Source organism: Bactrocera dorsalis, unplaced genomic scaffold (assembly GCF_023373825.1).
Source record: "Bactrocera dorsalis isolate Fly_Bdor unplaced genomic scaffold, ASM2337382v1 BdCtg016, whole genome shotgun sequence".
NCBI classification, from domain to species: Eukaryota; Metazoa; Arthropoda; class Insecta; order Diptera; family Tephritidae; genus Bactrocera; species Bactrocera dorsalis.
Window position 1 is genome coordinate 60,863 of NW_026038067.1, and position 17,042 is coordinate 77,904.

Here is a 17,042-nt window from a genome sequence, read left to right on the forward strand (position 1 = left end):
TAATTGATTTTCGAGCGACTTAATTTTATCGCACATTACTGTAGTCTTGTACATATGTACATATGTGATATTATTCATTGTTTTGGGAAACTCAATTCGTTCAGGGACTCACTAGCTAACTAACTACTTGTTTTGCACTTTAGGTGACGATATGTAGATATTTTGTATAGTATTATCGATGAGATTTTTATAATTTATTTGTTTTTATATGCTTACATATGTACTATGTGTTTACGTATACATACATAGATACATGTTCATAAATTCAATTGTGAGATTGTGCCAAAAAATGTTCATGGTTCATGACTGTGCATAGGAGGCTTACCAGTCATTCCACGCACACATCAGTATATACGATACGCACAACATGTACATCGTATGCGCACGTGGTGTCTTCTCGATGATTTGTGTCACGTTCACCTTTTTTAAAGTAAACAAATTGTAAATAGCGCAATCTGGGCAACGTGAACGCCATTTTTGAGCAAGCTTTTCATATTGACTAATTTATTCATGTTATCAAGATCACATTACTCTATATATATGTACATATGTATGTATGTACATGTATAGTATGTAGTTAATTTGCTTATTAATTATTTTCTATAAATTCTATTCTTAGCAGTTTTACAATGTAAAAATGTCTTGAATATAAAATTGTTTTCATAATGGTTGTACGAGTTTTGCACTGCTATCTTGAAAATACTATTTGCCAAAGACACACCTCCACTTTTTTTTCCTCGTATGCTCGATATACGAAAAATATGGCAGAAAGCATCCCCCTCGGAATAATGCGCGTACATATTTTCGAGTTTATATTAGGAATTATTTTAAACTTTGAAGTGTTTTAATAACGTGTTTTTTTAAACCATATTTATTACTTAGCCACAAGTGGTGTCTTCACTTTCTTTAAGGATAAGTTTTAGTAAAATTGCTACTAAAATGACAGTACGGATAGATCATACTTTTAGCTGCATAGTTTTAGGCGCACTTTTTTTCAAGGCGTGTCAAACTGTTGAATTATATGAAAAAAACGCCTAATAAAATAAGCAATAAACTTCAATTTATGTGCCTTGCGTGAACAAAATCTTAATGATCAAAGAAAAATAATAAAACAGTGACTAAAGTGCATTTTCGTTCGAATCCCGATACTCATGAAATGTAATTTTTATTTTATTTATTATTAATTGAAGCCTAAACAGATCTCAATGCAGTTCTTTTAACAGGAAGAATTATTTCAACTCTCAACACACCCAATACAGTAAAGTTCCTCATAACCGGACAACCACCGTCGCACTATTTTTGGCCAGCTAAGAGTGTTGTCCATATATGGGGCTAGACAAAGACGTGTTTAAATATATCCTTAGAGTCAAAAGCTGCAACTCAGGACTATATTTCAACTGATCTAATAAATGCGATTCAATGTCAGCCAGGGGTGAATGGATGGCAATGAATGAATCAGTTTCCGTTGAGTCAGATTGCATTAGCGCGGGACAATTTGTTTGATGTGATCATTTTACGTATTGTTCTTAAAAAATTGTCTCAAAACATCTACAATTAATAAGAATTGGAGAAAAGCGGGACCTATGAATTGTACGCAATTTCTTTAACAAATTTCATGTCCGTTTATTAGAGATAACTTGAACGAAATATTACAAAAATAGTATTCATGTGCGGTCATAGGAGCGTTTTTTTGTCCAGTAATAGGAATTGATTTTGTTTGAAAATATTAATGGAAATGTTGTGTTTATGAAATTTGTCCAATTATGGGAGAAGTACGGCTATGAGGACTGTTCGTAATGGGGAATTACACTGTATATAAATGAGAAAAGAATGTGTAGATGAAATCCCTTAACTCTCGTTATTACATTATTTACTATCGGAAATCTGTTGATGTGTGTAGTGTGCAAATTAAGGTCTAACGACTCCCATCACTTTCTGAGGGTTAAATTTACCAAACTGACATCTAGGTGGCGCCTTACAAAAGTGTTGCATTTTTTATAACAATTTAGAAATTTTATTTAATTTGATGTTATAATTTAATTTAATGAATTTATAATTTTCATATTTATATGCTTTTATGTAATTCTTTAATTTGGGGACACAGTAAGACAACCTAAGGCTGGTATATACCTGTGCGATGTATGTATGTATATGTAACTTAAACTTTGTATCTGGGCGTAAGCAACACTTTTACTCAGCTGTTGTGTTGTGTTGTGTGTTTTCTATTTACTTAGTTAAAAATATTGAAAGACAACACTAATCGAAGTACCTGCAAAGAATGTATTGTGTTTGTGGTGATAATGGAAATTAAAATAGTTTTGAGTCTGAGCGTGAAAATTTTGTAAAATATACTCAAAATTTAAAATTTAAAATTTTTGTAAATTTTAACAATTTTTGGACTTGGCCTGAATGTCTTTCATATGAATTCAACAATTTTCTACTCAGACACGTTGTGTAATTTACTATTACTTGTTTAACTGCTGAGCTGCCAGGTAAGTTACAGGTTCATTGTTACATATGTATATTTTAAGATATTAAAATTAGTGAACGAATTTTTGTCATATTGGGGATAAATTCTGTGACTGTCAATTTTTCGTCGCCACCATTGGGTGCGCACGGTTTCTAAAGCAAGCAGTGAAAATGCACACAGTAATTCAATTTTTACATACTTACATAAAAGATAGAGCACACTGATTGTATGCTCTAGAAGTGATGTATGATAATTAGGTATTATGGTATTTCATACTTCATTTATAAAAAATGATATCATTAATTATGGAAAAAACAAATAAAAAATTAAGATTTGTCAAATATTCATATGTACAAACATATGTACATACTATGTAGAGAATTCATAATACAGGATGGTTTGAACAGTTCGTGTGTTTTGTGTTTTATTTAAAATAATAAATATGCTAATTTTCCTTAATTGCAAAAATAGTGCTTTTAAAATAAGCCTTCTCAAATCTAAAAATTATCGAAATTGCCAAATCTTCTCAACGACTAGTTTACTTGGGTACGTTTATGATAAGGAGTTTCGAATTTCCGGTTGACCTTGAGGTTGAATATGATTCTGCATGTAGCTATGCTTATCTTCAGAGCGAGATACATACTATGTTATACATATGTATGTATGTATTTTATCAAGAAAGAGTAATTAGCAAAAATACTCTTAAATAAAACATTTCAAAATAAAGTATTGTACATGATAAGAGGACACCTGCGCATACAACAACAATTACATTATATGTACTGTTTCCTCAGAACAAAGGAAGTTGTCATTCCCTGTCCGGAATGAGTAGCAAAGGACTATATGGTAAGGCGAAGCGTAGCGACAATGGCGAATGCAGAAATATAAATATACTTATAAGTATGTAGGAGAATAGCAGGTGTGTGCCTTTTATTTTACTCTCGCAGTGGCGATTTATTTCTTTGTTGTTATTAAAAATTTACAGCTATTATTGTTCATATTCGGAAACCCGCATTATAATATACATATGTGGAATTTATTTAATAAAACAGAGTAACAAAGACAATTCTAAGGGAATGAAGGCTTTTTAGACAGTTTTTGTTATTGTACAATTACATTCACGTGAGCAATATGTACATAGCTCTGAAATTAGGAGAAAGATATACGCATAAACTTCTATTCAACTGTAGAGTTTAAACGTCAATTACAACAATAAAGCCGAACAAAGAGAAGTTGGGATTGGTTTAACAAAAGTGAAACTGGTCAGTTATTCGCGGAGCGCTCAGTTGAGTGGATCAGAAAAGCTACTTGTGTGAAAAATAAACGAGGTTTCAAGTATTTACGTGAGCACTAAAAATAAAAAGTGAACAGTGGAAGTTATTATATTAGTTTTAAATTTTGGAAATGGAATGAACAAAATAAATTTCGTTTCGCCATCGTTTGGTAGGGTATTTGTTTGACAATCAAGCTATTTGCTATATATTATCTGCTATCTGAAGCTTTGCTTAGGGAATCGTGCATCCAACACCGCTTTCAAAAGAAAGTTTGACCATCCACGCTCTTTCTCAGTCACATGTACAAACGCTTGATACGGAAACCCCCAATTAAAAGATGTTTTAGTATAAGTGTACACGTATGTATGTATGTATATGTTTTCTATTATCAATCAGGAAAAGTTGAAGACTTTAATTATTATACTTTTAATTTACAAAAGATAATATATTCTTTCCTATACATATATGTATGTACTATATGTGCGTGCATGTAGTCCGTATCTTCCGTTCGCAATCACAATATCCAAAATCAATTTTCGCATGTTTTCTGGTGGAACAATGGAGACTACTTGCTGATAATGAACCTCAGACAATCATGCACCAGTTCATTGGAATGAGGTTGTCTTGTTTACTCAATATTTAAATTGACTCATTTCTTTATAAACTTATTTTTACTACGTAGGTTGCCTTTTACATTTCGGGAGTAGACAACAAAAACAAATTTTAATCATCGAAATCGATTAAGTTCTGTTCTGATAAAAGTATTTCCAAAACATTAATCCTGAATGCTTCATCCGCCTCTTCAGGTATGGAAAGAAAAAGAAGTCATTCGGACGACTCATAAAATTGAAAGTTCGAGTTTTCAAGAATGAAATTGTTTCAGTCGATGGTTTTCGTAATTTCTTGAAAGATAACTGGCAAACAAATGATTGTGTAACATTAAAAATTTACTGTTCTGCATTGTTCTAGCGGTATGATTTAGATATGTATGTCCAGTTGTCCCAAAAAACAGGCAACCGTTTGCTTGGAAGTGCTTCGGAACAACTTTTGTTGGCTTCGGCTCATCCTGTAACACCCATACAGTTGATTGCTGTTTACTTTCGGGCTCATTCACGGAAATCGACGTTTTATCATCTGTCGCGATTTCATAGACGTGTTTTGAAGCACCGCTGTCGTATTTTTTAACACTTCTCCCGACCAGTCGACATGAGCATATTTTTGAGCGATCGACACAGCACAACATCAGTAGTTTCCGGAACAACAATAGATTGGGGATGACCTTCACGAAATTCCTCTTGGAGTGACCTGTGACCTCAATTGATTTCACTATACCATCGATAAACACTGGTGTTTGATAAAGCTTCTTCGCCAAAAAATGAATTAAGTTCATCGATGCACTGTTGCTTAGATAATCGACGTTGAAAGTTGTGAAATATATAGCCGCGCGAAGGAGTTCGCGATTTAATTCCATTTGGCCGAGATGAGTATTTCAAGTAACTGTAAACACAGGTAGCATCTGTATGTCAAAACGTTTTGTGTAATATCGAAAATGTCAAACTTTACGATGAAGTTGTCAGTTGCCAGATTGAAAAACCATGGTTGCCAAATCCCGAAATATAAAAACCAACCTACTTAACAAAATGGTAAAGTATAATATACATACATACACATATGTGGGTGTTGGTGTACTTTATTGTTCATGAGTGTATTACCGATTAAAGTAATTTAATCATTCTCTTAAACCTCTGGAGATAAATGTCACTCCCTTAAATAAAAATGCACATGAGCATTTGTTGTAAAGGGTGTTTTTTAAGGTTTAGAGTTTTTATTGAAAACAAAAGTCACAGAAAAAATGAGTGATTTGAACAATCCCACACCATCCCACAGTCAGTAATGATCTACATATTGTACGCTGAAATGTGTACGAAGTGCAAAAACATTTGCATGGCCATTTGGCAGAGTATTCGGTGTGTTTTCATTAATTTCAAGTACATGTACTTACTCTGATTATATGCCTCTGACCACGCACCCTTTATTTATGTATTTGTAAACATATGTGCTAACATACCCTAGGGAGCATGTTATTTATGAGTAAAATTAAAACAAATATCGAATGTCCGAAAAAATATATTTAACGTTCATATATATGTATGTACAGTATAAACCGAACAAAAATAAATCGTTAGAGTTAGAGGATAACTAATGAGAAAATACTTTTGGCTTTAGTATAATATCATGAATTTCGAAAACTTATTACAGCTTAAAGTTAAAAGTTTGCTTAACTTAATCTGAATGTACCTGCTGGGTGTGTTCAAGCGTAAACATACATACATACAGTATGTAGAGTATGTATGTTTGGTATGTGGCATGGATTGGTCGTATCAACTGATCGTGCTTGCTTGAACCAGAGAACGTTTTACATTCTCTACTTGAACACAGTTGAACGCGATCACTGGAACAGATCAAACGCACTGGAAAACAAAAAAATAAAAGTAAATTCATATAAGATTATTTAACTCAATAATGTCATAAAAAGTCTTTAATTAATATTTATGTATAAAAATCATCATTTCAATTTTCTTGTGGTGAGCAATTCAAAAATACAGACAAACTTTAAGCTATCATAAGTGAATCATGGTGAAATCGCACTTACATTTTCGAGCACCCGCATATTTAATATGAGGCTCTTCGTTATGGTTGATTTTATACAGAAATGTCCTAAAAACAATGTGAGATGATACTGTAAAATTTTTCTAAGCTCTGATTGTTCATGCGCTTGAGTTTAATATACACATGGTCTATCGACCAATGGATGCGATATTTTAATATTGTCACTTACTAGTAGTAAATTTCATATTTACATAGTTATATGTATATATGGTTTGTTTGTTTGGCGGTTGTAAGTTCCTTACCGTAATATTTAATGATCCGCTGCTTTAGAAAACGCACATCATAAAAAAAAATATATTTTTTTAAATGTTCAAATTACTATATTCAGCTTTAATACAAATTTTTGCAACTTCGAATTAATTTTCCTCAAAATCAACACCTTGCAACTGCTTTCCTTCATAATTTTTGATGACTACTTAAATAAGTTGAAGTATTTCAGAAAAATTCAATACCGATATGTACACATCCACACATGCATATTTATAGTTTTGGAGTCAAGGCAATATAAAAATACCTAATGTGATACATTACTCGTAGTAACAGTGCTAGCACATTTTCTCATAGATTCCATATATGTGTATAAGTATTGTATGGTATACCTGTAAATTTTAAGGTGAACGTGTCGCCAAAATTTTAGTTGATTCCTTTAATGTGTGATGCGATTGTGAAAGTAGAGGACTATTCTAAATTAAGTAAGCCGATATACAAGTATTTGCAAGTTCACATGCCTCTGAAAAATTCTTATAATTCTGTGTTATTCTTAAAAAAAAATAATATTATCGGTATTTAAATCATTTTCAAATAAATAGCGTAATTGAAGCAAATATAAAATGAAATTAACTTCTACGTATGATTCTACATCGACTGCTTAACTTATTCAATGACGAAAGTCTAAAAGGTTTACAATAATTTGGTATTTTATTAATTTTTAATTTCCATTACTAAATTTTTAATTTTCATTACTAAATTTTGCGTCGTGTCCATATCATTATGGGATAATTCAGTAAATATTGTAAAGATATCAACATATTGACCGATGTGTGATATAAAGCCAACCGGAAGTTTGAAACTCTTAACTTTGGTATTTTAGATACAAAGAAACACTGTTATAAGGAAGATATACTTTTGTTTTATGATTCAATTTCGATTAATTTTTAGACGTGAGATTTGTATAAAGTTTTATTTCCTTAACGTCATTGACTCTCGATTTATATACTCTAACCAATTTTGACACTGTAGTAAAACAAAGTGCAATTCGTCAAAATTTCGTTGGCCCAGCAGTTACTGGGATATACGATTTCACCTAAAGGTAGGCGGTTAGACGCAAAATTTTGGAATATAAATTATATTTGTAATTTTGGGATTAAAAATAATTTTTAACTTAGAAAATTCGCAAAGCTAATCAAGTTAGTTCAATTTTAAATTTAATTTTATGAATAATACCAAGGAACATGTATACAAAGTTTCATTACAAAATCTTACGATTTAACTATGGTGCGGTTTGGACATACACTCACCCAGAATTCAATATAAATATATACAGGGTAGGCCATTTAAAGTTGACCCATTTGTTTCTAAAAAAAAAGAACAAAAGAAAACAATGTTTTTTGTTCATTTCAAAAATAATTTATTTTGGTCCAAGGGGATTTGTTTCAGCTAATATTTAAAAATTAGATCGCGTAAATGGGCACCTTTAGCTTTGACAGCTAAATGCACTCTTTTTTCGACATTTTCCATGACTTTGGCCAATGTTTCGGATGATATGGCGGCTGTTTCACGTCGAATGTTGGCTTTCAGTTGAGCTAAGGTCTTTGGCTTATTAGCGTATACCTTGGATTTCAAATAACCCCACAAATAAAAGTCTGGTGGCGTCAAATCTGGTGATCTCGGTGGCCAGTCAACATCACCATTTTTCGATATCAATCGCCCGGGGAAAAATGGTCGCAATAAATTGATTGTTGGTCGAGCTGTATGGCATGTAGCCCCGTCCTGTTGAAACCAGAAGTTATCCATGTCATTTTCGCGAATAATGGGTATCACAAAATCCGTTATCATGGCTCGATAACGCTCACCATTGACTGTTGTCGTGGCTCCATCATCGTCTTCGAAAAAATACGGTCCGATGATCATATTCGCGCAAACACCGCACCAAACTGTTACTTTTTGGTCGTAAAGAGGCTGTTCTTCAATTAATTGAGGATTTTCGGTGGCATAAAATCGGCAATTTTGCTTGTTTACGCCTCCATTCAACGAGAAATGTGCCTCGTCTGACATGATGAGTTTTCGCCAAAAGTCAAGTTCGTTTTCAGCCATATTTTGAATATAAAGCTGAACAATTTCAGCGCGTTCTTTTGGAGTGTACTGTTCCATGGTATAAATTGTCTTCGAATGACGCTTCTAGCGCGGTATGACATTAGCCGATTTGTCAGCGCTGTTAAAAGTTACAGCGTTGCCAGATGGGTCAACTTTAAATGGCCTACCCTGTAGTTGTATATATATCTCGATTAGTGTTACGTATTACAAGCAACAATTAGGTCAACAAAACTAGTATATTCTGTAACAAAATTTTACGAGAATGTAAAAACACTCTGCTAACCACAACAAAACACCACAGCTTATATTTTATCGTCTTCATAAATACTTTTGGAAATTTGATATTGCCGAGGAGCGAGCACTTTAGAAAAACTTTTTGATGATAACCGTAAAGAAGTTTTATGTAGAGGTGTTGTCCATCCCTAACCACTACACCACGACTGTTAACTTATGGAATGGTGTAATTAAAACTCCTTTTCTAGCAAGTTGAAACAAACCCAAAGCCTGTGAGCGGTCATAGGAAATGATTTTTGGTTTAGAAATAATGCACTCTTTTACATTGTTTTCAGTCATATGTAAAATTTGAATATTTGGGGACATATATTGTGACAAAAAAGTACCCAAAAATTGTACATAAAACGCAAAATAATTAATTAATCATCAATATTTATTTTGCTGCCTTCAAAGTAATCCTCACCAGATGTAATACATACATACATACATGCCAACGACTTTTTATAAGCACTTTTTGGGATGACCTTCAGCGAATTTCGTTTTATCTCTTCGGTTGATTGAAAACGGGATCCATAGAGCGGCAATTTCAGTTTGGGAAACAAGAAAACACCACACGGTGCCAAATCTGATGAATACGGTAGTTGATCACTGCTATTTATTACGGTTTTGGTTAGAAATTCGTTCAGAATCGTACTCTTTTTGAAAAAAAAAACAGCTTTATCGGGACAAGTCGAGCAAGAACGCGTTTAATATCCAAAATAACCACGCTCTCTTGCCATCTCTCTAAGGCTTGCCTGACGATTTTCAAGCAGGGGTTTCATATAGTGTCTTAACAAATTTGTAATTGCGGAAACACATTTTTGTATGTAATCCAACAACTATTTCTTAAACAATTGTAAAAATGTATGAATGATCAGTTGAAGAGGTCGAAGCTCGTCTAGAGCGAGGCATGTATTCAACGATCTGGAAATATCATTTACCCGGGGAATTTATTTACAATTTCTGGGTGCTTTTTGTCCCAATGTCTACAAATAAATATATACATATATGTTGTATAACTATGAGTAAGTGCGTGTTACTTTTAGCCGGTAAACAAGTGAAGCGTCGTGGATTATGTTATCGTTATTGAGTTATTTTCGTACCACTGCTACTGTCACATAACCCTCAAGTAATTAGTCTATTTGACCAGAATAAATACTTTATTAAATGCAATTGAAAGTTATGCTTGCAAAATTACAAATAAGTTGAGTTTTTTCTCTTTTCAGTTCTTCCAGGGACAGCTGTACCTTTTTTCTTCTCTCAACTAGTGACATGGCCGAAGATCGCGAATTGATTGCAAAGTATGGTAAGCCGATGCCGTATGATAGGAATTTCCGCGGACCAGAATGGCGAAATCGAAGTTGCACAGATGTACCGTGTCTGCTGATTTTTATCCTATTTTTAGGCGGATGGGGTTTTATTGCACAATATGCAGTGCGCAATGGAGATCTCAATAAATTGGTTGTGCCAACGGACTCATTCAATCGTAAATGCGGAATCGATTCATCGGTATTGGACAAAAAGTATTTATTTTTTTTCGATTTGGGAAAATGCATCGATCCAGTTGTACCTCTTACGGGCTGCCCGACACAACAAGTATGTGTAGAAAGCTGTCCCACACAGACTTTTATCTGGGATAGAATGAAGAATAATCTCCCACTTGCTGAATTAAGGAAGCGTTTGATATGTCTGAGTGATGTAGACAAAGACAATCTTCGAACCTTAGACAACATGCAAGCAGCCATTGACCAAGAACGATGTGCGCGTGGATATATGAAGAGTGCCCCATTTTTGAATCGTTGTATGTGGGAGCTTTCTCCTGAGTTGTGTGAACTAATACCCTCCTTCCTATTGCCTCGTAATAGACGCGAGGTAAATGAGTCACAAAATGCTAGCTGGGTGGTTGGTGAAACAGGAAAACTTTTCGATACGTTATTGGGTGATAACTCAAATTTGTTGGAAATGAGATTGGAAGCGCTCGCCTTGACAACAATACCTGAATCTAGTGATAAATCGAAGCAACAGCTCGCTGAAGAACCCATGATACAATGCCGTCGTCGTACTGAGCAAGCCGAAACTATCAAGCAAAAGGTACGTCAAGCTGACACGCGCCTGGCCAAGTTGGTAGGTAATATGGTTGCACACTTCTACAATGGAACACATGATGCACAACAGCTTGGGGAAGAGATAGTGGAAGATATTATGAACTCATGGTTAATTGTTCTGATGGCTTTAATGTGCACTTTGGTTGCTTCTTTGATTCTGATCGCCTTAATGCGATGGTTCGCTGCCCCGATTTTGTGGTTATCTATTCTAGGTGTTTTGGTCGGACTTGGCTTTGGAATTTATTACAGCGTTAAGCAGTATCGTTTTTGGCACGAAACCGCATCTGTACCCAACCATTCGATTAACTTGGAGGCAGCGGTAAAGAATATATTTCAAGACGCTAACACTTGGCTGTATTTAAGCATATTTTTAAGCATCAGTTTTGTAATTATTCTACTCATGGTAATTATTCTACGTACGCGCATCAACATAGCGATTGCGTTGACAAAGGAAGGTAGTAAAGCGGTGTCAAGCATTATATCAACTGTGTTTTTCCCAATCTTTTCGTGGATCCTTTTTATTTTGGCTGTTAGTTTTGCGGTTGCAGTTGGTCTTTATCTAGGCACAATTGGTAACCCATCTTTCCGTATGATACGTCAATTGGACCCTAACAGCGCTACAGGTGTTTCAAGCGAGATTTGTGAATGTATAGGTGCGGCAAGCGAATATAAAGTAGGAGGACATTGTGACCCTAAAATTTTTGAACAGAACTGCTTCACTAATATCGATCAGCACATCCCTTGTAGACAAACCTCTTGTAGCTTCGCTGAAATTGAGCATCCGCCGTTTGTGACATGGTCCATATGTTACAATGTGTTCGGTTTCTTTTGGTTGACATTCTTTATTGCGGCCTTTAGTGATATGGTATTGGCACTTACTTTCGCTACTTGGTACTGGACCTTTAGGAAGCGGGAGGTGCCATTCTTTACACTAGGGCGGGCTTTCCGTCAAACCATCTTCTATCATCTCGGCACTTTGGCGTTTGGCTCGTTAATTCTTGCTGTGTGTCGCATGATACGCTTGGCTTTGGAATATATCGATTCTAAACTGAAGAAGTACGACAATTCTGTAACGCGAGCCATACTGTGCTGCATGAAATGCTTTTTTTGGTTACTTGAAACTTTCTTACGATTTCTGAACCGCAATGCGTACATCATGTGTGCTATACACGGCAAGAATTTTTGTACAAGCGCCAAAGATGCTTTCAATTTGATTATGCGTAACTTTTTGAGAGTAATTGCCGTTGATAAAGTCACTGATTTCTTGTTCTTTTTATCGAAAGTATTATTAACGGCTGCTGCTGGCGTTGGTACCTACTTCTTTGTGGTACGTAGTCCACATTTAATACAACTGCATTATAATGCGGTGCCAGTAACGATTGTTGTGTTAGCGGCTTTTATTATGACAACCGTCTTTTTTGGCGTCTACTCTATGGCGGTGGATACGCTCTTCCTGTGTTTTCTGGAGGACTGTGAACGCAATGATGGCTCGGCAGAAAAGCCTTTCTATATGTCGAAACAGTTAAGGCGAATATTAGGCAAAAGAAACCAGTTACCACGTCCAATGAGTAGTAGTTAAGAAACAACCTTTACAATAGGAGTGCACAAAGGAGCTTGAAGTTGACCACCATACTATTGGTTAGTGGACAAATCTATAGCGTAGACATTTTATGAATATTATATATATTTTTATAAATATACCGGCTTTGTTAATATTCGTGTCAGTGGACATAAAAGATGGAAAGTTTTTGAAAAACTGGAAAAAGGTTGTGTGAATACCAATGGCAATATAATCTAATTACATAAATATATATATATACATATATACTCAAAAGAATTTGTTAAGAAAAAATGCAATAAGAAATATAATGTTGTGCTTTAAGTATATAGACACATACACATACATCAATAATTTCGTTTCAAATAATTATAAACCATTATTCATACTTAAAATAATAAGTTAAGAAAAAATGCAATATGAAATTTAATGTACACACTTTATATACATATGTATATAGATACCATATATTTACCTGGTACACCTACATAATAACGTTACAAATAGTTACAAACAAAAATATTTTCTTTTATAATATTATAAGAAAAAAGACAGAATGAAAAACAATAATGAGTAAGTTTAATTAAACGTGGTAGTCTTACCTACCATCGTTCCTGGGTGCTTGATTCAAGTGATTTTTTATGCGATTTTGCTCATAGTGATTTATTGAAATATATACATTTACAATCCATCTATGTATGCCAAAATATTTATTAAAGCGAACTTATTGTTACATATAAGATTAAACATTTACAAATCACCTTATTTATATTATATTTTTTATGAAAGTAAATAAACGATACATTTCTACACATATGCATGTGCATACATATGTATACATATAAAAGGCGAAAAGGTGTAGAGGTAAAGTTTTCTTGATTTATTTTGTTCATATTAATGAATACGTTCCGGAAATTATTAAACGCATTAACCTTGGAAATTAATTAAAAGAAATTAAAACGTTGCGTGCAATCGCATTTCTTCAAAATTTTTGCTCAACAATTTCAAATGAATATACTGAAATCACTACTTACTTATTGACTAGACTGAGTAGAGAGTGTAAACTAAAGAAGTCTGAAAATTTTGCTTATTACAGGTTAAATAAGTAATTAACACACATGTACATGAATAATCATATACTTTTTAACGTATTTACTTTATGTACTAATTTCGCACAAGATATTTATTATGTTCTGAATTCATAAAAAATAAACCAGAAGACAATGTAATTTTTGTGTACTTAATAAATAAAAATTAAGGAATTGAATTAAGAAAGCTTCTCTGCGAAAAGAGCCATGTGAGTAAAATATAACACGTATGTATTTGTAAAAAATAAATATAATAGTATTGTACATAATTAACGATTGAATAATTTTAATATCCGATTCTATATGAATACCAAATACTCGTACAACCATCTGGTGGGTACCAAGTTCTTTAAAATTCTACAAACTATTGTGAATGGGTAAATTTTTATTGTTACTGGTGGAACTGGCATGTTGATTTTGCTAATTTTCTTGAGAATAGAAAACATTGTAAAGGTTGGTTTGATATAAATTTGGAAAAACCTATATTTTATATCTTTGTTTTTAGTGTAATTAAAACAAAAGGTAAACATGATTATTCCAATTCGTTGCTTCACATGTGGTAAAGTAATTGGTAACAAGTGGGAGTCGTATTTAGGACTTTTACAAGCCGAATACACGGAAGGGTAAGTGCGGTGAAAGTAATTGGAAATTTGTGATCTCAAAATATATTATTTCTAGTGATGCTTTGGATGCTCTCGGTCTCAAACGATATTGTTGCAGACGTATGTTATTGGGACATGTTGACTTAATTGAAAAATTATTGAATTATGCGCCTTTGGAAAAGTAGATTTGTTTGGATGGAGCACATTTTTTCACATCTTACCTTTTTGAATTAGAATAAAATATGTATAGCTTTTAGCAACGATTTATTAAATATATATGTCTTATCAATTTGTAAAAACGCTATTTTAAAATTAAAGACTTTTAACGAACGAGAAAGGCATAGAAGTAGTGCATGACACTTGAACTCAATATCGAAGGAGTGTCTTTCGTGGTAGTGTCTTCGTCAGCATTTTGTATTGGCATTTACTGTTGATGCTTGATGGTTTCTTATCATCTATATTTTATCCATGAACCATGGTTGACCATTGTGTTCTCGACGACGCGTTAAAATTTCACAACCATTATCTGTTACCAATAGAGTTTGTTCAAATTGTGCAGAATAAAGCCCATCTCCAGTCACGGCAGTCCAGTTATCGGGCCATTGTTCATTTTTCGATACGCCTTCTGATATCATTGGTTCAATTGTAAAGCAATGCCCAGCTTTCATAACACCAACAGCAGAGTTCTCTGAAATAATATATGATCATAAGATAGTTACATCTTGGTGCAGAAAAATACGTTTGTTTAACATACTGGCATAGTGTGGTACATTAGGAGCGGTATGGAATAGCCGATGGATACCATGGCCACAGTAGCTCTTCACAACGCTGAAACCATGGGGCGCCACATGTTTTTGTATTACGTTGCCGATTTCCCTATATTTTACGCCAGGCCTGATATAAAAACATAGTTTTAAGTACTGTTAAAAATAATTTGTTTGCATTTGTACCTCACCAATTCGATGGCTTTGCATAACGATTCATACGTGACTCGTACTAACTTCTTGTGTTTTTCGGAAACATTACCAACAAAGAAGGTTTCGTTAAGATCACCATGAAACCCGTGATGGTAGACGGTAACATCAATGTTGCAAATATCACCATCTTGTAATGGACGCAAATCAGGTATTCCATGACAAATTACCTCATTAACTGAGGTACAACAAGACTTAGGAAAATTGTAATAGTTCAGTGGTGATGGATAACAATCGCGTTCAATTGCGGCCTCATGTACGAGTCGATCTAACTCGTCCGTGGTTACTCCGACTTCTACAGCTTTTCCTGCCTCATCCAAACATTCGCGACCAAGCCTACTAGCTACGCGCATTGCTTCAATTTCATCGTCATCCAGTACTTTAATTGAAGTGTTTCCTCGCATGGCTTCTTCCGATGCAGCCCGACCAGATGGATGATCTGCATAGTCGGGCCGCTCTATATTCTCGGGCACGTTGCGTTTAGATGTCTGCGGATATGGGCGTAACTTACCAGTAAAACGGTAATGTGGCCAGGGATTGTAACCAGCTTCAGTGTTATCTACCTTTGGTTTTGCTGCGCCTTCTAAAATTTTATAATTTCCCGTCAAATTAATGAAATATTGGTCGTAATGAAATTTAGTATATTTACCGGCCAGAGCATGGATAACTTTATGCTCCTTCCAGAATCCTTTAAAACAAACTTGCGAACAAAAATAGGATCCTGGTATGCCCAACTTCAAACACGTTGGACATTGCAGGGTAGCTTCTTTGCCACAATCTAACGTTTCACATTTATGAGCCATTGTATAGCGCTATTTAGTTGTGTAAAAACTACCTTGCGAACTTAACCAATCTAACTAATAAGTTTTTGTTGTAGCAAACCAAATTCCTATTGAGGTTGATATTTGACAGTGGGCACAAATGTCAAAAGTAAATAGTGGTGGTCTTGGATAGAAAATGCATTATATTGTGGAATCAACTCTGCGTGGATGCTAACTTTGATGAAAATGAAATTCACGTTCCAAAATTCAAACGCTGTCGTACATATAAATTGATGACATCAAAAATGACTGGTCCATATTGATAGCAAAGTGATATTTTTCCATTATCCATTAATGATTACCTTTTTGAGATAAAAAAAAATATTTTAGGGTTACTGTGGGTAAATAGGAAAGTTTTTAAAATTTAAAATTATTAGTTAAGATCACTTACTTAATTCCCTGCAAACTACTTATCGGCTAAATACTCAACAGGGCAGCGCATGGAGATTTCTGTTGAAGTTTCTTAAAACTCAACTAAATTCTAATCGCAACTCTTGTGAACGGTTGATCGTTTATTCCTCGGTTACGCAAAAGCTTAGTGGGTATGTATATATGCTGTTTTTCTGCGCTAATTCTTTGAATGTATTGGAGTTTCGGTAGCTTTGATTTGCGGGGTTGTTATATTGCCATTTAAATAAAATACATATTTATATGTACATATGTACATCATCAAATTTTAAGGAAGTAAACCAATTGATAAAGGATAGGGTTAGAAATACTTGATTATATTCTTATACATTTATAAAATCTCCTATTGGAAACGAAAATTGTGTGTTTCTTTTGGGTCCCACTTTTTGAAATTTGAGAAAAAAAAATGTATGTATGGAAAGCTAGGACCTATTAATATTTGAATTCCCTGCAAAAATTTCAGTGTGGATTTTCATCTTAAATGAA

The 17,042-nt window shown here is 34.0% G+C and overlaps 3 protein-coding genes across 9 annotated transcripts; 2 read left to right on the forward strand and 1 right to left on the reverse strand.

Annotated features, from left to right (window-relative positions):
* Positions 1-2,223: 2,223 nt before the first annotated feature.
* On the forward strand, positions 2,224-14,652 carry LOC105232560 (choline transporter-like 2). 7 transcript variants are annotated; one of them, XM_011214270.4, is made up of 4 exons: positions 2,224-2,492; positions 10,227-14,204; positions 14,257-14,374; positions 14,430-14,652. In XM_011214270.4, the coding sequence occupies exon 2, from the start codon at positions 10,273-10,275 to the stop codon at positions 12,682-12,684; it is 2,412 nt and encodes an 803-aa protein (XP_011212572.1). In that variant the 5' UTR covers positions 2,224-2,492; positions 10,227-10,272; the 3' UTR covers positions 12,685-14,204; positions 14,257-14,374; positions 14,430-14,652. The 7 variants fall into 7 exon arrangements, with proteins under 7 accessions (XP_011212572.1, XP_011212573.1, XP_029408813.1 ...); XM_011214271.4 differs by lacking the exon at positions 2,224-2,492 and adding an exon at positions 3,504-3,913; XM_029552953.2 differs by lacking the exon at positions 2,224-2,492 and adding an exon at positions 3,504-3,813.
* LOC105232562 (DNA-directed RNA polymerases I, II, and III subunit RPABC5) lies at positions 14,263-14,652 on the forward strand. The gene is made up of 2 exons (XM_049461253.1): positions 14,263-14,374; positions 14,430-14,652. The coding sequence occupies exons 1-2, from the start codon at positions 14,280-14,282 to the stop codon at positions 14,536-14,538; spliced, it is 204 nt and encodes a 67-aa protein (XP_049317210.1). The 5' UTR covers positions 14,263-14,279; the 3' UTR covers positions 14,539-14,652.
* Positions 14,601-16,743, reverse strand: LOC105232561 (methionine aminopeptidase 1). The gene is made up of 5 exons (XM_011214276.4): positions 16,540-16,743; positions 15,977-16,450; positions 15,304-15,910; positions 15,108-15,247; positions 14,601-15,041 (listed from the first exon to the last, which is right to left on the reverse strand). The coding sequence occupies exons 2-5, from the start codon at positions 16,128-16,130 to the stop codon at positions 14,809-14,811; spliced, it is 1,134 nt and encodes a 377-aa protein (XP_011212578.1). The 5' UTR covers positions 16,131-16,450; positions 16,540-16,743; the 3' UTR covers positions 14,601-14,808.
* Between the last annotated feature and the right edge of the window lie 299 nt (positions 16,744-17,042).